This window comes from Nanorana parkeri, unplaced genomic scaffold, assembly GCF_000935625.1.
Source record: "Nanorana parkeri isolate BGI_ZX_2015 unplaced genomic scaffold, ASM93562v1 scaffold871, whole genome shotgun sequence".
Taxonomy (NCBI): domain Eukaryota; kingdom Metazoa; phylum Chordata; class Amphibia; order Anura; family Dicroglossidae; genus Nanorana; species Nanorana parkeri.
In genome coordinates, this window is record NW_017307139.1 from 656423 (window position 1) to 677610 (window position 21188).

Sequence of the window (21188 nt, forward strand, 5' to 3'; positions counted from 1 at the left end):
TGAATTCTCTTTTTTTTATATATTCTTATTTAACATTTTTACAAAAAGAAATACACTAAAACATATATAGGTTACACAAAAAAGAGAACAGACATCCACCTGGAACAGCTTATGGTTCTCAATTTTCATTATATTGAGTACAATTAAAAAAAATGTGATCAGAGGTGACATACAATATGGCTACTATTCTCATGTCATGATTCAATTCATATTCTGTCTCCCTTTCTTTCTTTGGATCATCTCACTGCCCAGCTCAATGACATCACTGGTTGCCAGGAGTTGGGCAGGATGCCAGACAGAGCATTCTGCTCAGCTCCTGGCGACCAGTGACATGACCCTTACACATCTCCCCGCCCGGCTTTTAGGAACCTGTGATGCCCTGGCTGAAAAGGGGGGGCAGCAGGCACACTGCAAACATTGTGCAACAGAGCTGCCACCCCCCTACATGACCCAAAGAGATGCCGTCTGAGGCAGCAGCCTTAGGCTGCCTCATTATAGGGACGGCCCAGCTCAGATGAACAGTGAAATTTGAAGAATCTCAAATTCTGAACAATTAAAGATCCGGATGTACTGTACAAACTGATGCGTTAACAGAGGTTTGATGAAAGTTAAGAATGACAAAATTGAAAGATAGTACAGCTTACACAAAAGCAAAAGTTTATCGGTGGGAGGAAAGAAACATAGAATCTGATTGGTTGCCATTGGTTGCCATGCACAGCTGCTCCAGATTTTTGATTACCTAATAGCCTGAGTCTACAGGTCCCCACACACCTTACGATAATCGTACGATAATCGCGGGAAATCCCGCGATCGTACGATTATCGTAAGGTGTGTGGAAGCCGTGCGACCTCTACTACTTTAAGGTCGCACGACTTTAAATTTACGGACATGTTCGAAAACCCGCCGAGCATCGTACGACGTTCGGCGGGTTTGTGGCATGTCCGTACGATGAAAGCCGTACGGGCCGGTGTGCGCAAGCCCTCAGGGGGCGTGGCTTGCGATCATCGCAAGTACGATCTGCCTATGCAACATAGGCAGATCGTACGTTTTTTTAAAGTACCTTACAACCATCGCAAGACAAAAGTCTTGTGATGGTTGTAAGGTGTGTGCCCAGCCTACTAAGCCAAGCTCCCTGACACCTTTCTGGTGGATACTGGTGGTTGAAGTGCTATGTATTACATCAAAGAATATTAGTTTACACAGCCTGTTTCACTGCACTGTTTGCATAATACAGCAGGGTAAGCCAGGAGCAAGAGGAACGGCAGCCAGGGGAGAGAGCGAGGAGAGACAGCCAGCAAAGAGAGAGGAGTGACAGCCAGGAGAGTGAGAGGAGACAGCCAAGGGAGAGAGAGGAGAGACAGCCAGGGGAGAGAGAGGAAAGACAGCCAGGAGAGAGAGCAAGGAGAGGCAGCCAGCAAAGAGAGAGGAGTGAGAGCCAGGAGAGAGAGAGGAGACAGCCAAGGGAGAGACAGTCAGGGGAGAGAGAGGAGAGAGCCAGGAGAGACAGCCAGCAAAGAGAGGAGTGACAGCCAGGAGAGAGAGAGGAGTGACAGCCAGGAGAGAGAGAGAGAGAGAGAGGAGACAGCCAAGGGAGAGAGAGGAGAGACAAAGGGGGAGAGAGGAGAGACAGCCAGGGGGGAGAGAGGAGAGACTGCCAGGCGAGAGAGAGGAGAGACAGCCAGGGGGGAGAGAGGAGAGACAGCCAAGAGAGCGAAGAGAGACAGCCAAGAGGATGAGCAAGGAGAGAGAGCGAGAGAGGTTTCTTTTTCGTTGGTAGATCTCATTGAGCTCATCATTTGAAAAGTAGATCTCAACACCAAAAATTGTGGGCACCCCTGACCTAGACTATGATGAATATACATGTACTATCTTGAACAATTTGAAATGTATTTTAAACATCTAGAAAGAGCACAACATTACAGCTCCCTTTTAAAATGTAGCCTAAGTCCCAGTATTTAGATGGGATATTTATTCACATTTATTCACTATTGATGTACATCATATAATGCATGCAATTTTTCTTGGTTCCAGCCTGGGCTTGCATCAACAGGTATTGGGATTTGTTCCTAAAGTGTATTTTCGACTTTTACAGTCAAAATTTAGAAAACCTGACTATGTGTTTGTTATGTGTTTACAGCATATCTAACAAAAATTAAATATATATTTTGTATCTTTTAGATATCTCTATTTTGCAGGCCTTTGCACATTTCTATCTAAATTTTATTAACAGCAAACTCTGTTTTTCCTAATAGACTGAGCATCTCCTCACATGCAATGGGGAAAATGTATCAGAATCTGGAGCAGTTACCCATAATAACCAATCAGCTTCTCTCTTCAGTGTAATCAGTTAAGCTTTGAAATAAAACATAGAATATGATTGGTTGCCATGCACACCTGCTCCAGATTTTGTCTGCTCCAGTTTTGATATACTCTTCTCCGTGTCTTTAACCCTTTGTTAGGACAGACAGTCCGGCTCATCTACTTTACAAGTGATAATAATATCTGCCAGCACAGTATAGACCGGGTTAATTATTTGAATCAAAACTTACCCCAACACCCCAGACAGTTTTTTCATCATGTGGTATTGACACATAAAGAGCCTACTCATTTACTCCCTACCAATGGGGGTACCAGGGGGAACCTCTAATGCCTCAGGTATTTGTATCATGTGGGGAATGTCCTTTATAAATAAAAGTAACATTTTCACATGAGGTTTTAATATTGCATTAAAAAAAAGCTTTTCATCTCCATTACACTGTGTCATCTTGAAATAAAGGGTCTCCCTGGTGGAATTTTTTAATTGTTATGGATTTGGGTAGTGCATAGGTCACTGTAGTTTGAGGAATTGCACTTTTGGAGAATCAGCTGTATCCTCATCTACTGTATAAGTCTCCTATGTAGTGCTACATCAATAAGTACAAAAAAGATCTTATCTGAGTAAGCATTCCTGCAGTATAGGTCTTGCCTTGTTCACACCTGACCGTTTTGTAGCGCGTCCTACGCTCGACGAACGCTCTACAAAACGGTCAAAAAAATAAATAGCATTGTAGTCAATGCCCTCGTTCCCACCTAGGCGTATTTACGGCCGTCCCTAACGCCCTACAAAACGGCCCATGCCTGAAAAGGTCCCGGGACTACTTTGGGCCGTTTTGTAGGGCGTTTTCCATTGGGATACAGCCAAGTAGCCTTTGGAATCGCGCGACGGTAAAAAAACCGCGCGACAGACGCGCTTTTGCAATACGCCTAGGTGTGAACCCAGCCATGCCTGATTGTTCAGAATCTGGTACAGGATATTTTCATATTGTTAGGTACTCAATACAACATTGAAAAACATGGTCAGAAGGTTTAATGACTACAAGCTTATTTTTGGGAAGTTTATTTAAAGCACTTCTTTATTTGGTAGTTAAGTTGTCACCAATTATTTTTAGAAATCTGAAGATGTCTTACATCCTGTGTAACCCTCTTAACAAAGAGAGTCACAATTGGATGTTGTAGCAGAGAGGGAAATGTCATAGTTTTACTCTTGCACATTTTACATTTTAGTCTTTTGTCTCTTTCTTTTAAATCCTTGACTATATCATCATCTTCTTCTGTGTGTCCTTCCTCCCACAATTCTATTAAATTGCGCAATTGTCCTATATTCGTTCCTACTGTGCTCTTCCCATTCAGAAAGAAGGCCCTGCAGTGGAAGATTACTTCTATTTTACTTTTTCTCTTAAAGTATAATTAAACTCTCTCTTTTTTGCATATATCTACTGCTTGATATGCAAAAACATAATACAAAATATATAAAAGTTACCAAAAAGGGTTTTACTTACCTCTGGCTCCGCTTCTCGCTCCTGTCCGAAGATGTGTGCATAGCTAAATAAATATACTAAAATGGAATAAAGGGGCCTTTTGGAATGATTAAGGCCATAACCAGCCATCGGTCACTGTTTAGCCCCTCCCCGTCTGCTGTGTCTGACACATGAAAACAGCAGGTGACAACATGAGAGCAGTGGCAATTGGATGAAGGGCTGGGCACGAAAGGAGGAGAAATACAGGGTCTAGCTTCCTGACTCTTCACGCACACTGTCCTGTTCTCCCGTGGTGCTAGTGCAGCCGAATGTGTCACATGCTGCAGGCAGGGAGGGGCTAAAAAGACCATGGGAGGGTCCTCAGGATGGTGAGTCGACTTATGAACACAATCTACCAGCGTTAGCTTTGTGAGCTACTGGTAGATTGCAATCGACCTAATTAGCACCTCTGTTCTAGTTGTAGGGCCCTGCAAAAGTTTACATTGTTTTCAACAAAATGCTTTTAATTCAATTCTAATGAATTACTGGTCATATGAGATGTGTTAATTTAAGAGATCAACAATGTTTTAATGTTGTAATAGTCTTAGTATACACCCCAAATTAACAGTATTATAAATCTACCAACATAGGGGTTTTTTTGGACTGCAGGAAGAGGCATTGGGTGTTTTTTTTTTTTTTTAATACCAAAGCTAAAAGTAGATCATTATGGCTGAAGGTAGGCTTTTATTGAGTAAGGTTGCAAAGTAGTACTTTATATTCCTCACACAATGTCAGAGTGCGTCTTCCCAATGATGATTTGATGTCACAGTTTGAGAAACTTATCAGCTTTGCTTTAAAGAAATCCGACTTTGTTTCTATAATATTATACCACTGTCTTGTATATGTGGTTGAAAGAATCCATAATAAGCTTTATTTTATTTTTTTTGCTTGATGGGCATTATAGATATTGAGGCTGATTTACTAAATAATTTGAGAATGTTCTCACAAAATTAGTTATATAAGGATTAACTTCAGTTATCCAGCTGAATTATCCAATTCCTGTTTATGTATGTCATTTGCATGTGATTGGATAACTGTCACACCTTTTTATTGTGTGAACTTTCTCAAGTCCTTTAGTAAATCAGCATTTCTTACATTCTCAGAAACATTTGTACACATAACAGGACTAATGCTAAGTGGTAACACTGACCTCTTTTTAGTACTTTACTTATTTTGTCAGATGGGGCATCTTTCTCAATCTGTACTTGGAATCCAATACTTTCAAATACTTTTTTGAGTGAATCCGCATCTTTTTGGGTTCCCGACCTTTGTGTTTGCTTTAGTGCTTATAAAAGTAACAAACATAAAAACAATTATCCTTGCTGCTGAAGAAGTATTGTAAATCGTAAACCTTTGGTTCTGAATTATAAAAATTAACAATATTACCGTCTAAAGTTAAAGTTAATATCGGGAAATCAATCAAAAATTAACATAATGTAGAAGTCCAGGTAAAACTTTGGCTTTGGTTAGAGTGGGAAAAGGTTGCAGTTTCTGTTTTATTGCTGTCTGCATCTCCACTGATATTTATCCTCACTTCATCTGTGGAAGTGAGCAGAATCTTCCCAAGTAGGACATTGGGAAGATTAATTTGTCTCCAATGTGGTCCACCAGGTATGAAATTAGAGGCACAGTCAGCAGTAATACCTGCCAGAGGTTTTAACCCTTCCCTACTCTATCAAAATAAAAAGGAAAAACAAACTTTATGAGCTTCTGGGTTCACTCCACATAGGGGGGATTGGTGAATAGATATTCAACAGTCCTCCTCCGCCAGCCATCCTGAGCAATCTGTGCCGGTCCCAGGCACTGCCGAAGAGCCTCAGGACCTTGTGGGGGTGTCAGATGCGGGAAGGGAAACAAATCACCACCCTGTGGAAGTGATTGGGCAGCTCACTTCTACATTACAGCCAGGAGTCTGCTGTACAATTCCACCAAAGTCCCAGACTATGGACATTAAAATAGTTGCATATTTCTATTAAGCAGTAAAACAGCTTTCAATCAAGTCATCCCTGACTTCTCTAGCTGCATATACTGTGTATAAGTATATACTCTTGGGAGACTAGGTTTTAGTGGGTTTCAAGCAGCTTACAAGCAGCTTTTTGTTTACATTAGATGTCTGACAGGCTGCTAAGATTCTGCTCTCCATGGAAGGGAAGGGAAAGGAGCTATGATTTTTAGTATCTCTGTTGTTGAATTTGAAGATTAATTTCTCCACAATGCTGCAGAGATGAATGGGGGGCTTGCTTTAAAGTACTTTTACTGCTTATTCAGAAAATGTTACTACCTAAATGTGCATAATCTGGCCACAGATTTACCTTCAAGAGGAACGCTAGGATTTTCAAAAGTTAACTATTGCAGTGGGACTAACCCCGCGCTGCAAGGGTTAACTGCTAGTTTTGGTCTAGGGTTGCAAATAAAAAAAATATAGTTACCTAATCCTCAATCCCGCCTGGCTGCAAGATCAGTCCCCGCAGCCTCTTTTCCCCCAGGCTCTAGCGGTCTAAGCCTCCCTGACCTCCTCAAATCTATGCAAGGTTCATTCACTTGCATTAGACATAAGGATGCCGAGGGACATACCACAGCTTGAGTGTAGTGAGCAGTCACTGCCTCAGGATCGAGGATCGGGTGAGTGTGTCTTTTTTATTCTGTTCCTTAGACCAAAATGAGCAGTTAACCCTTGCAGTGCAGGGGTAGCCCCAATGCAAGAGTTAGCTTTTGAAAATCCTGGAGATCTGCACAATCTCCTTTATGTACAACCTCCATTTGATCCGGCACTGGTGAGTTTCTTTTTTGACACAACACTGCTCATTTGACATCATTAGAGACCAAAACAATCACAAGTACGTACACTAATGACAGTAGACTGTGACAGCAATATTACAGGGGAAATCTCAACCAAGAGACTGCAAAGGTAAGGCCTTGTCCACACCAAATGCAGATCAGATCTGCATGAGTTTCTGCACACGCAGTGCAGTGGGTTGTGCCGCGTTTTTGATGCGTTCCGTGCCATTTTTGGTACATTTAAAATGGGCTTTCAGTTTCAGTTCCCTTTGCTGACATTCGGGTCAGAGCTGTCATTTTATGGCGAGAGCTTGCTAGGACCGGTCGTGACGCCGGGCGTCGGGTATTTTTTCTTTCGGCCAGTCAGTAGCCATCGTCCATTGTGATTGACATGGATCTACATTGCTAGACGACGTGATTGACCAGTGGAATACATCATGGACAGTTTCTTGTTTTTTTTAAATAAAGGAATTGCCAAAAACAGTTTATTTGTAATGTGTGGTGTGTTTATTTACAATATTGCTGTATTTGGTGAATGAGTAGGGATAACAACTAAGCCTAGGGGGCGGGACGGCATCTGGGTGCTCCCTTTATGAAAGGGGGCACCCAGATTCCTATAAGCTCCAGTGCCTGCAGACCCCTACATTTACCAGGCCAGGGTTGTGAGGAAGAGGCCCTTGTCCTCATCGACATGGTCCCCCATGGCAAAGCAATTTTTTTTTGTTTTTTTGGTGTTGGGGTCCCCCCTGAAAGTCCTACCAAACCGAAAAGGTTTGTTTTGTTTTTTCAACATTTAACAACATAAATTCATTCAGAATGACATTAGAAAAAACATTTTGGATGCATTCAAAATTTTCGTTATCGGAAAATTTGTATACATTCGAAAATTCGGTTGCATCTGAATGTCCAAATTTGCTAATATTTGTCCGAATTTCTATTCAGAATGAAGCGAATCACACGTGTCTAGTGTCAGCACCAATTCAGAGATGATTTAAGGGCCTGTTCAGACGACGTCCATATTCTGTGCTGACCTGATCCGTACGCTCCTGCACTAAATATGCATCCCAATGTATCCCTATGTGTTTTATGGGCTACAGCTCTCACGTGCGCAGTCCGTTCCTGACTGAAAAAATACTGCATGTCACATTTTATCCGGTCAGGAAACGCACGAACGCGTCAAAAACGCAAACGGAGCGCAATGCAGCTAGGCAAAAAAAATTAAAAATGTATTCTTGCTCCACTTTTTATGATGTTATCATTGTTGGACTTCCTGGTTGTGGTGGAGCATCAGAGGGAAACCCAGCAGTCATGACTAACATGGTCCTGGACATTGAGCGATTCGTCGGATTGATGAACCATGCGCCAATGCTCTACGACCCCCGCCACAGACAGTTTAAAAATGTCGACAAAAAAATAAAAAGTGGATAGATATAGCATCAGAGCTGTATGATGAATACTCAGTGTACATTACTGCCCAGAAGAAAGACTGTGGTGAGTGATTACACATATCTTGTATGTTGACTAACTGTATGCTGGTCATGTTAGCCACTGTATGCTGGTCATGTTATCCACTGTATGATGGTCATGTAATCCAAATAAAGTTTGTCATATGTGGGGGTTAATATGCTGCATGTAGAACTGTCAGCATCCGGACCGAAAACGCATGAATAACGCATCAAAAACGCACTGCATGAGTAGCACCGCGTCTGCAGATCCGCACCTGATCCGGACCTGATCAGGACCTGAAAATCATGTGAACAGGCCCAGATCTACAGCCGAGTGATACACAAATAAGATACATTTTTGGTAACAGGAAAAAATAATAATATTTTTTTTGTTTAAAATGGGCTTTCAGTGCGTTCCAGGGCGTTTGCATGCGTTTTTGATGCGTTTGCATGCGCTCCAGAGCAAGTAAAATAGGGCCTGCTGCAGTTTTTTTACCTGCTCTTGACCTGCTGTGGAACGGAACGCCGCGATGTGAACTGGAGCTAAAAATACCATTGGAATACATTGGACGCAGTTTTGCTCCGGTCTGTAACTGCTCTGCTCCTGGAACGCGCTTGGTGTGAACAAGGCCTGAGAATGTAGCAAAGTTTTAGCAAAGGTGGTGAACGTGGGGCTGCTAGACTTTAGGTCAGGGCTCAACATTTCCACTCGCCTGCTCGCATTTGGGGAGTGGAAATGCAGTGCAGGCGAGTGGAAATTCCTGTCAGGCTTGCGGTCGCAGATCGCGTACCTGACTCGTGGGAGCAGCTGCTCCTGCTGGTCTGTCTCCCTTCCTTTTGGCCGGAGCTCTTCACTGAGCTCCTGGTCCAAAACAAAGTGATTAGTAAGGTCTGCAGACCTTACTAATCACAATTCCTTGTATTATTTTACATTGTGGTCTCAGTCTCATTGATAAGATTATTTAAGAGGGTGAGTTTAGGGGCGGAGTTAAGGCCACGGGAGGGTAGGGGTTAGGTGGGCAACTAGTGGCGAGTAACTCTTAAGGCCTGGCTAGTAGCTCAGGACTTGAAATTTTGACCCCTGCTTTAGGTGATTGTTCCATAGAAGGATCCTTCTTCTGCCATACAGCAGGGCTTGGGACACAAAGGTGAGTTGAGTGTTGTCTACAAATTACCCTCATCACTCTTCTAATGTTCCTAATTAGATAACGGTATCAACTGAAATAACACAAATGCCATTATAGTGTGATTTGAATGCATTCAAAATATTACTGATTACTTACTAGGATGAAATGTTTCCATGTTTATAATCAAACATAGTCCTTTCTTTGGATAATCCATTTTATATCTGCTGAAATCTTTCTCTCTTGTAGTGGATTTATCATGTCTGGTCAGGAATAAGTAGTACATAAAATGAAAAACAAAAATAAACATGCACATATAAAGAAAAACAAACCATGATATAAGTTAGTGGTTCTGATCAACATCCTATATACGTACATGGCCTAAGATAACAGCATAGTTGTTGCCCTGGAGTTTGGGAACCTCGTGCAACTTCCTTTCTTTTGTAACATACCAACTTTGGTGGTTCACATACTCATAAACCACCATCCAGGCCATTCTAAAAAAGTCTGTTCTACTTTCGCAGGTCCTACATTGGAATTGCCTCATTGTTCTCTTTTCTTGACTTAAGTTATTTTAAGTATGGTGAGATCTCAGAGCAATATATCAGGCCACAAGCAGCCAACTTATCATTTTTGGAACAAGAAGCAATATTTTCCCTTTGTTTCCTCTCTGCTCGCAGTGTATTATTGCTACCATCAAAATCAGTAGCAGTAACAGAAGTCACTACAGACTGATTAATAGGATGGCTTATTCATTCCAGCCACAGACTTAAATTGCATCAATGGAAATGGCCTGCAAGCATGTTCTTGGCTTATTTGGACTCCCTGTGGCCCTAACAAATATTGTTGATCCCACAGATGATTGCATCCAAACCAGATGCTGCCATCCCTGGCTTGCATTCATTTGGAAAAGGATATTGGGTGTGGTAAATGTCTTCATCATTGATAAACACACAAAATCCTTCACAACCGACATTTCCAGGACAGCCAGCACTGCTATCAGACCTCTCTCCTATCTCGCTGCCAGCAAAATGTGCAATTATCCATATTTCAATAAGAGTTTAGGAAGGCATATAGTTATAGATAAATATAGATAAGATGACATTTATATGATCCATAGCTACAGCTGACTTCCACACCTCGAAAAAAAGGCTTCTAGTTGTTTGTTTGCTAGTGCCATCTAAACACTGTTCTGTCCTCAGATGTCTTTATTGGTGATGCGAGATTAACAAAACATAGAATTGGCCCTTGTACTTTCTCCTTTTGTACCAACATTTAACCACTTGAAGTCTTCGGTGTTAAACCCCCTTCCCATCCAGGCCATTTTTCAGTATTCAGCTCTGCGGTACTTTGACTGACATGTATTCCGTCATGCAGCGCTGTACTGAAATTAATTTTATACCATTTTTTGGGGACAGATAGAGTTTTCTTTTGGAGGCATTTAATCACCACTGGGGTTTTTATTTTTTACTATATTAAGGAAAAATTTGTGAAAATTAACAAAATTATAAAACATTTACTATTACCCAATTTTTTGTTAAAATATAAAAGGCGGGGTCACGTCGGGTAAAGATCCAATTAGTCCCATCGCACTCCTGACCGGAAAGAAACCCAGCGTACAGGGTGTGTGCTGGAGCAACAGCAGATGCCTCCGCAGATAATGTGAACCAACGAAAAAGCCACTCTAACTCCAATATGATGTCCAGTCAGTCTCTTTATTGACTAAAGTGGTATGACATCTTAATGCAATATTTCGGAACCCAAAGGTTCCTTCATCAGGCAAACAGAACAAAATGGACCAGTCTAAGAACCAGCCAGCTCCGCGGTTTAGGTGAGTATAACACTTTTTTGTTAGCACCTTGACAAAAATGAGCAGTTAACCCTTGCAGTGCGGGGGTAGTCCCAATGCAAGGGCTAATAAAAGTTTTGGCTGAGGTTCTTCTTTAACCACTTGCCGCTTGCCCGTAGCAAAAAAATGGACTGGACATCAGACGCTCCCCATCTGCTGCAGCAGCCTAAGGTCCGATAAATCATCACGTTCTATACACTGTGTATATACATGAGGACACTGAGGAACATTCCAACGTTGCAGTGTAGGAGGAGAGAAGCTTCTGAGACCAGAGAAACAGGGAACCGGTTTAGCGGTTCGTGTGAGTATAACATTTTTTTACCACCTAGTCAGAATGAGCAGTTGTACCTTGCAGTATTGGGGTAGCCTCTTCATTTTAAGAACATTCACCATTTGCATCAGATTTAATAAGTGCAAAATACATTGAAACCCTTTGTGAAAATCTCCAGCACAGCACATTAGTTCACTTGTCAGTGATAATACCTAGTAACCTATGCAGTTTGATATACAGTATAATAAGACCAGTGTTTCCAATTTTCACTGCTTCTTGCAGTTTTCAGATGCAAGTTAGGCAGGTGCCTAAGGTCTCACACTCACGGGGGCCTCACAGTCACCTAGTCTACAACATCAGCTCATCTCCCGGGTGACACAAGACCAGGGCCACTGCTAGCGTAAGGCTGTGCCCCTCTGCTGGATGTCCACTTCACTCATCAGACTGACTCCCCGGGAGGGGGCATGTCCTGTGGTTCAGCCAGTGGGGAGGAGACAGGGGGTTGTGTGCTGCATTTGACCCTGCAGCTCTGCAGGCAGAGAGGAGAGTGGTGAGAGGTGTGAGCTCCTGGGGACACTAGATGGTGGATCTGTGCTTACCACTGTACTGACATGCCTAACCATTGACCGCCCACTGTACTGACATGCCTGACCATTGACTGACCACTCTACTGGCATGCCTGACCACTGACTGCCCACTGCAGAGACATCCCTGACCACTGACCACACGCTGTACTGACATGCCTGACAATTGACCAACCACTGTACTGGCATGCCTGACCAATGACTGCTCACTGTATTGACAAGCCTTACCACTGACCACCCACTGTACTGGCATGCATGACCATCAACCACCCATTGTACTGACATGCCTTAAAATTGACCACCCACTGTACTGACATGCCTGACCACTGACTGCCCACTGTAATGACTTGCCTGACCACTGACCACCTACTGAATCAACATGCCTGACCACTGACTACCCACTGTACTGATATGCCTGACCACTGAGTGGCCACTGTACCGACTTGCCTGACCACTAACTATACCAAAATGCCTGACCACTGGCCACCCACTGTACTGACATTCCTGACCAATATATAACGGAAAATTGTATACTTACCTATCAGTAATTTTCCTTTCCTGACGCAAATACATCGCAACATACAAATGGGTTTAGCACCACCTCTCGCCCAATCATAGGACCAGTTATACTATAAATTAAAGCACGCCATCCAAGGCCACCATTCTCGTAACTAGCACTCAATATGAAAGCCTTGGGATGGTCCTGTATGCTGCCATGTATTGGTGTCAGGAAAGGAAACTATATAATTTAGTGTTTTCCTGACACCAACATGGCAGCATACGAATGGGACATGGCAAGCAAAAACAATGGAGGGCAAAGTTATAAATATTTATCTATTTACAGAATTGTTAAACACATTCAGAACCAAACTTCACCATGGGCAAGACTTCTGGATCGACCCTGTAATGGGACAGGAACATATACCAGGTTACTGCCTTCCAGTATAACTCTGTAGATACACCACTATATCTGTCCATAACGATGAAATCCTTCAGTAGAGTGAACCCAGAGATTGATCTGTGGCTCCATCTGCTTCACCAGCCACAATGCAAGTGACCTAGTGGATGCAGAGAGCCCCTTTTAAATACGGCCAGAAAGATGAACAGATCATCTATTGTAAGCATGAACAATAGTGGAAATATGTCGACTCCAATGTTGTTTCTCCTCAGTAGTCAAAGTCCCTAGCATATTAACCCCTTCATGACTGAGGCCTTTTTTTTTTAAATTTTTTGTACCCATGTTATATTCCACATTTTAGGCCTGAAAATTACTTAAAACCCCCCAACATTATATATTTTCTGAATGCCAAGACCCTATAGAATAAAATGGTGGTAGTTGCAAATTTTTATGTTGCGCAATATTAGCGCAACTCCTTAACACGTGAGTTGGAAAGATAGGAAGACTGCTAGCAGATGCAGGACGTCCTCTCTCTCTCTCTCCAGTTCAGGCGACATAGAGGGAAGTCATCTGGGTCCCCGACAAAAGGTCCTCACCCATCCAGGATGTTCGCAGCCCTCTCTAATGGCTCCGTCTGGCTCCCTCTCTCTCTGCTGGGCTGGCTGAATCACTCCGGTGGCCGGTTCAGCCATGCGACTAGGCCTCAGTTCGGGCGCTCGAACACAGTCTCTCCAATTGAGCAGATGAACAGCAGTCCTTCAGAATGCCGCTATACAGAGTCTGTGTGTCCCAATCTGTCAGTGGGAATCACACAGCTCGGCTGCATGCAGTCCTAATTCACCCAGTACCTCACACACAGGCCTGTCTCCTCCAGATCCCCCAGTCAGACTGAGCATGCTCAATCCCTGCAGTTCATACCCCTCCTCCTCCCTCTCGCACAGCATCCTGGGATGTGTAGTTCCAAAGAGCTCTATTAGCAAAGTTCTAGAGTCAGTTCTGCACTTCAATCCCCATAAGTCTCTGCTTCAGATCACACACAGGACAAGTTAACTCCTTACAGTTAGGAACAGAAATCGCTGTGATAGCACATATACACATGAACACATATAACTATATCTATAGGGGCTACACTGTCCATCTGAGTAAGTGTGATCTAGACAAAGTCGAGAAGGAAGAACATATCCAGCACTATTTGTAAATCCTAAGGGAAAAATGAAGCGACTTTCCTGAAGAGTAGATTCTTGTGCAAGCCTTTAAGAGCTGGCTTATCAATAAATGAGCTGCGCATTGTGTCTGAGAGAATGCGGGAAGAGGGTACTGACACCCAAGTGCATATTGCTTTCCTAAAGAAAGTCCAATATATCTGTCATGGCAAGGGGAAAAGATTCAAAACCCTTTGAGCTTGCGAAGTATATGAATGTATTATTTCACACTGTAAAATATGTGACATTTAGTAGGTGCTTCAGCATATACACAAACACTCTATAACTAAAGATGAGTAATCCAGGCAAGGCAGACTTTTACTTCCAGCCTCCAAGCCGCTTAGGGTAATTTAGGATGTGTTTGGATGTAGCATCTACTGTAGAACGTCTGGATTTTTAGGATGAGTAGAAGATTCCAGGGTCAGAGTCTACAAGAGAGAGAACCCTGGATGGATGGGCCACAGACAAATGTTTGCCATCACCCTACCTGGATAATTAAGGGTGCTATTTAGGAGCCTGAAACCAGTGGGACTGAAGGAAACATATAAGCATTAAAATATCCAATACTCCTGCCAATAGAAAGCTCACTCTTAACAAGGAGTGTCTGCACTCTTAGGGATTTCCATCAGGTTGAGGTGTGGATAACCCACTTGCTGCTGATCCACAGGAAACTGCTGGATAAGAAAACATTAATTGTTGTCCAAGGCTTTGTGGCTTATAGTGTCAGCCAGGAAATACTGAAATGGGAGTTCAGTGCTGAATTCATGATTGGCGGTACTTCCATCAGCAGTGAGTGGATCTATGGAAAAAACATCATCCTGTTGTTCAATGAATCAATACGGAGGGTCAATGGATCTGAAAGGCTCTCTGAACTCCAAGATGCTGGAGATTTCTTCCCCCATTGGACTATCACTTGCCTTGGACTAAGAGGTTGATGAAGTGATTAGTACATAAGAATACACTATTAACACTATCACTGGATAGGGACACTGATGATGATAGTTGAAATAGGCTCACAGCTTTAGCCAGAAAGAAAGAATCTCATATTTGGAATCATCCTGATCCTCCGGCACAGGGATTATTTTCTCTGTCATCTGAAGAAACCTGTTGGAAGACCCTCAGCCTCCAATGAGTCTAATTTCACTATCTGACTTAATTCTGTCAACTTGAGACAATGGGACGCCAATGAGTAGGATAGAGACTTGCTAAGACAGCAGCCTACTTGAAAATTCTCTGAGTTTCTTTGAAAACGTCATCCATTGTGTTGGCTTTCCCTGTTGGGGAACCCTGTTAAATTTTAACAGAGCCTAATTAAGGATGTTCCTGTGGACTGCCAGAGTATGAGCATGCTGAACTATCAGCAGGATGTCACCACAAATAGTGGAATACTTGAAGCGTTGTTTACTCAAGAAGGCAGTAACTGGATGTAATATTTGGAAAATGACCTAGGACTGTGGCTAGGCCAAAGGGCAGATAAACAAACTGAAAGGGGAACCTTAGAACAGCAAGCAAGACATTTGAGAAAGTTCAGGTGTATAGGAACGTGAATACACCTCTGCCAGGCACAACATCCGATAGCCTGTTGATGGCTTAAATGATTGAATACAGAGATTCCATATGCAAGATCTGGATCCTGATCCCTCTGTTCCAAGCATTCAAAACCAAGACTAGTCTTGGTTTTCCCACTAGGAAAAAATAGAGGTTAAAAAGCTCGAATTTCTGGACTGGGAAGATTATGAGACACCATTTGAATATGTGTACATAGAACCTAGAGCCTTGCTTACACCACGGAATTCTGATGGGAATGAAACTGGCTGGAAGATGAGAAGAAAAACTTGACAGTGTCCGTCTTGAATTCTTAACCGGACCCATGGATCTTGAACAGGATATGCTCAAACTTGTGCAAGCTCCCACAACCTGGGACCTACTGGTCAATCTTGTACTAATGTACTGATATGTCCTTTGAGCTGTAGATGGCGCTGTAGTGCAATGCTAGTCTCTGTGTGCATGCTTATCTATGAAACACAGGAAGTTCCTTTCCTTTCTGTTTTCTTCAAAATGCCATATTCAAGTAAAGTAAAACTCAATTCAGCGTTCCTCAATATCTCATTGCTTTATCTAAACATATAACCAACAAGAGGAACCCTGAAAAGGACTTTTGTTTCTCTTGCAAGGGAGTAATCATGGTTTGTTCAAATGAAGAAAAGCTGATTGTGTATTCTTCCATCCCCGTAACTTTAAATATTGTTGTGTGTGGTGAGATCTGCACCAAGAAAAGGTAACTGCAGTGCCGGATGAGCCACACAGTATATCCATAGCAGCTTTACTATAAAGTCACTAGCTGATTAATTTAATTCAGAAATGACCGTGCCCCTAAGACCTCATTGCCAGCCACAAGGTTTGCTTCTGTGTTCTTTGGCCAAGTATGGATCGCCCTGGCAAGTAAGAGCTATTACTGGCCTGTGGGTGCCCCAGAAAAAGATATAAACTTTATTTACTAGTATCAGGTGTCCTTATGCCTAACCAGCCAGATGACTGTTGCATCGATCATCCTGCTACTAGAATTAAGAATTGTACAACCTTTTGAGCAGTGCTGGGCCTGCAATCATCTAGCAGCACAGCATCCTGCTAGATGATTGCAGGCCCAACACTGCTGAAAAGGTTGTACAATTCTTAATCCTAGCAGCAGAATCTTGCATGTGTAGCAGCTTTATCACAGCTTGAAGAGGACATTTCATCCCAAACGGAGCAGCTTACCTGTGGCCTTTGGGGAGCAGTGCTGGCAATCCGGCTGGAGAGAGTTATAATCCAGAAATCCATGCATGTGCACTCTAAAGGTGCCCATACACTTTACAATTATCTGCAGATTTTCTGTGGTCAGATGGAAAAAGTGCAACAGATTGGCCCAGGTGGAGATTACTCCATCCACACAGTTAAAGGGGTTCTAAACCCTCCGGTTGTTTTTGACTATATCTACTGCTAGCATGCGCAGTTCCGATTCTCGGCCGGGAAACGAGCAGAGACGCAAGGTAAGTCTATGGACGCGTGCACCCGCCTGCAGACACCGCTGGATCGGAGAGACAGGGCAGTCAGCGCTGGATCGGAGTGACGTCACACCGCTGGAGGGACAGATGAAAACATGGGGAAAGAAGAGGAAGATCGGAAAAAGAGACATCATTTAAGGTAAGTGCTAACATTTACATGGGGAGGAGGGGAAAAAAAATTTGCCTTTAATGTCACTTTAAGTGTAGATGGAGGAATCTGTTGCACCTTTTCCATCTGACCACAGAAAATCTGCAGATAATTGTAAGGTGTATGGCCAGCTTAAGAAGCAGCAGTGGCAAAGGCCTGGAGAGATTTACAATCTATTAACCCCTGTATACAGTGGTGTAACCAGAGTAATGGGCGCCGGGGCAGATTTTGCTGGTGGGCCCCCACAACCCTCCCGTCTCCATCACCTGTCCCCCCACTTCCTGACCCAGATACAGCAATACTATTTTTTTCAGACCGAGTGCGAGTACTGATACATTTCCTCAAGTACTCGCCGATAGCAATAACCAATAGTTTTTTTTAAGTGTCATGTGACAGTTTTCTAAAGTAATACATACTAGCGGTTTTAGGACAGTGGTGAAGTGCCAGGGCCCTGTCACAGCTGCAACCACTGCAACCCTGGTAGATCTGCTACTAACTCCAACTTGTAGAGGGACTTCAAATCTCAGCAATACATTATACTGCAATGCAGAATACCACCAGCTGGAGAGGACTACGAATCCTTGGAAAACATTATACAGCAATGCAGAATACCACCAAATATAGAGGACTACAAATCCCATCAAAACAATAGATTATACTATAATGCAATGTACAGGATGGCAGCAGGGGCAGATGTACAGGATGGCAGCAGGGGCAGATGTACAGGATGGCAGCAGGGGCAGATGTACAGGATGGCCGAGGGGCAGATGTACAGGATGGCCGAGGGGCAGATGTACAGGATGGCAGCAGGGGTAGATGTGAGTGTGATGGGGTGTGACCAATAACGAATAAAACATACACAAACAAATTATAAATCTTCCAGAGACACAATCACTGTTTAGTAACCCTAATAAACTACAAAAACACCATTTAGTTCATACCCGCAGCAGGTATTAACTGAAGAGGTTTTTTAAGGACCGGGAACAAACGGTTTAGTGATTTTAATATGAAAAAGTTTATTTGAAAAAATCAAACATCAAAAAAGTAAAACATCATATTCCATCTTCCCATTAAAAACCTTTGACAACGTTCTCCACAACCATTCACATTGAACTTCCTCTTTTGTATGTCAAAAATCTTTTAATAAAATTGATTGCACTAAAGTTAAACTCTGGTCTTATCTTCAGTCCTGCAGTTTGTAGACTCCTCTTTTGTACAGAAATTGTTTATGCTGATTTCACTGCACACTGTGATCTTCTCAGTGGCGTAACAACCGGGGGGGCAGCAGGGGCGCGGGCCCCGGGTGAAAAGTGAAGGGGGGGCGCCGGCCGAAAATTGTACTTTCGGCTAAATGCCGAAAGTGACATTTTCCTGCCGTTTTGTCGGCGCGGCCGTGATTCCTTTCATCCCCGCTAGGACACAGAGCAGTGCCCAGCAGGAATGAAAGGAATCAGAGAGAAAATGACAGCCGGCCAAGACCTGCTGGACGAGCGCTGTGAGCGGCCGGTGTCTTTCCTCCCACACCGCTCGGCCGCCTATCACATTGCAGCAGAGCGGTGTGGGGGCGGAGACAGCCAGCGCTGTCACAGGAGGCTGGGCTCTCCTCTTGCAGCCTCCTATGACAGTGTGTGTCAGAGAGGAGAACGGGTACAAGCACTCAGCGATCAGTGATCGCTGAGTGTTTGTTCATAATTGAGGACATGGATCTCACATATTAAACTTCAGCCTTAAGTATATTATTGTAAATACATATTTACCTGCTGGAAACAGTAGGCTGAATTACATTCTGGACACCATCTGCTTCTGCCATTATAGCCACTGAGCTTCAATAGTCTAAATGATATTAAATAACCAACAATGTTAAACAATGTGTTAAAGACTTCTATTATCTTCTTCTGCACTTATAGAAACAATAAGAAAAACAAATATATATTTATGAGCTGCCAGCACCTAATATGATATCACATATAATACCAAAACACAAAGAAAAACAAAAGTACAAAAACTTATGAAATGGATCTTGCTCTAACTCATAAAGAAACATAAAACTGTGAAATTCATGAATAAATATTAACCAAACACAAAATAGTGTTACACTTATAAAAACACTTCAGTGAATTACAATTAAACAATGTCTTCAAAGAAGTCCAGGGTAACACATCATGTGACATACTGTATTCCAATACCGTGTTTGTTTCTTTCAATTGTGACAACACACAGTGGGGAGAATTCATAAAAACTGCAGCAGACAGAATATGGAGCAGTTGCCCATAGAAAGCAATCAGCTTCTCTCTTCAGTTTGTTCAGTTAAGCTTTAAAAATGAAACAGAGAAGCTGATTGGTTGCCATGGACAACTGCTCCAGATTGTGTCTGCTCCAGTTTTTATGAATGCTCCCCAGTGTGTTTCTCCACACACATAAACTTTTCAAATGTGAAAAACGGTGATTGAAAAGAGCTGCGGTGGACCAGTCAGAAACACTTGCTAACTGGACCATGTCTACTTTGGAATGGCCAGTAATATTATTGTTGTTCCCTCAATTGAGACATTTGGATGGATCACAGTGTTTCAAGGAAGACTCCCTTAACCTGGCCCGGTTCGGGCAATACTCAGAGGTAGGAGATGGAAATTGAACACAGTGTAAAACTGTAGATTAAAGATTAAAACGAATCGCATAACGTGACTACAACAAGCAGCAAATGTGAAGCTGAATGAATAAAATAGTTCTCCAATACAAATGAAGCAGCTGGCGGAGGGTCTGGCTCTCTCCACAAGCACTCCCGTGCACAGTAGTGAGCAGACACAATCTCCTTCTCTGGCTGTAACACTGCTAGACCTTGGTTTTCCTAGAATTGTAACTCACTGAAGTGTTTTTCTAACTATATAGTAACATAGTAGGTGAGGTTGAATAGGCCAAGGTCCATCCAGTTCAACCTGTCTGTGTGTGTGTGTTTGTATTCATGTGTATTTAACACTTCCCATATCCTTGTTATATTTAATGACTAATTTATTATTTAAGAACTCATCTAGAAGTTTCTTGAACTGCTTCTACGCTATCAGAGGATACCACTGCCAGTGGAAGGGAATCCCACATTTGTACTACTTTAACCCCTTGCGTGATCTAAGATTGAACCCCCTCTCTTCTCACCTCTGGTTGTGTTCACGTGTTCTCAGTACTGTTCTTGGTGAAAACAACTTGTTTTGAATATTGTTGTCCCCATTGATGATTTTGAAGACTGCAATAAGGTCCCCTCTTAATCGCCTCCTTTCTTAGGAGAATAGTTTTAATTGTTGGAGGAAGTCTTCATTAGTGATGGGCTCAGGCGTGTTCACAGCTCCACGTGCCGAGCCCGCCAGGAAGCTGGCAGCGCCACTCACAGGTACTGAGACATTATCCCGGTCTGCAGCTGCAGAGATCGGGATATGTCTCAGTACCTGTGATTGGCGCTGTCAGCTTCCTGGCGGGCTCGGCACGTAGAGCTGCGAACACGCCTGAGCCCATCACTAGTCTTCATAGCTCAGGCCTTCTATTCCTTAAATTAATTTTGTGGCCCTTCTTTGAACTCTCTCAAGCTCGAGGACATGCTTCCTGAGGGTTGGTGATCAAAATTGCACGGCATACTCAAGATGGGGCTTTATAAAGAAGAAGTATTATTCCCTTATTCCTTGCTACAATCCCACTTTTAATGCAGGATAGTATCCTGTTTGCTTTTCTGGCCGCTGCTTGGCATTGCATGCCATTGCCAAATCTGTGATTAATGAGCACCCCATGTTTAACACTATTTTTTGTGTAGTTAACTTTTATTCAGGTGTTTTGTGTTTCTTTATAAAACAATTTTATAAGTTTTTGGACAGTGCTGCACTATTAGTTTTTTTTTTTTTAATGTGTTACACTGATACTCAGGGTATAACATGTAACATGGGCACATCTCCAGCCCCACACTCCTCAAATGCCCCCATCCCCTTACCAGAAATTGCATTGCTGTTCATAGCTCTGTCTACACCGAAGT

General features: G+C 42.8%; 1 protein-coding gene across 1 annotated transcript in view; it reads right to left on the reverse strand.

Annotated features, from left to right (window-relative positions):
• LOC108794589 (caspase-3-like) overlaps positions 1 to 5787 on the reverse strand; it is a 20278-nt gene extending 14491 nt beyond the window's left edge. Inside the window, exons 1-2 of the mRNA XM_018565666.1 lie at positions 5739 to 5787; positions 4987 to 5121 (exon numbers count right to left, since the gene is read on the reverse strand). Of these exons, the coding sequence (XP_018421168.1) occupies positions 4987 to 5121; positions 5739 to 5787 (184 nt within the window). The remainder of the gene's footprint in view (positions 1 to 4986; positions 5122 to 5738) is intronic.
• Positions 5788 to 21188: the final 15401 nt, after the last annotated feature.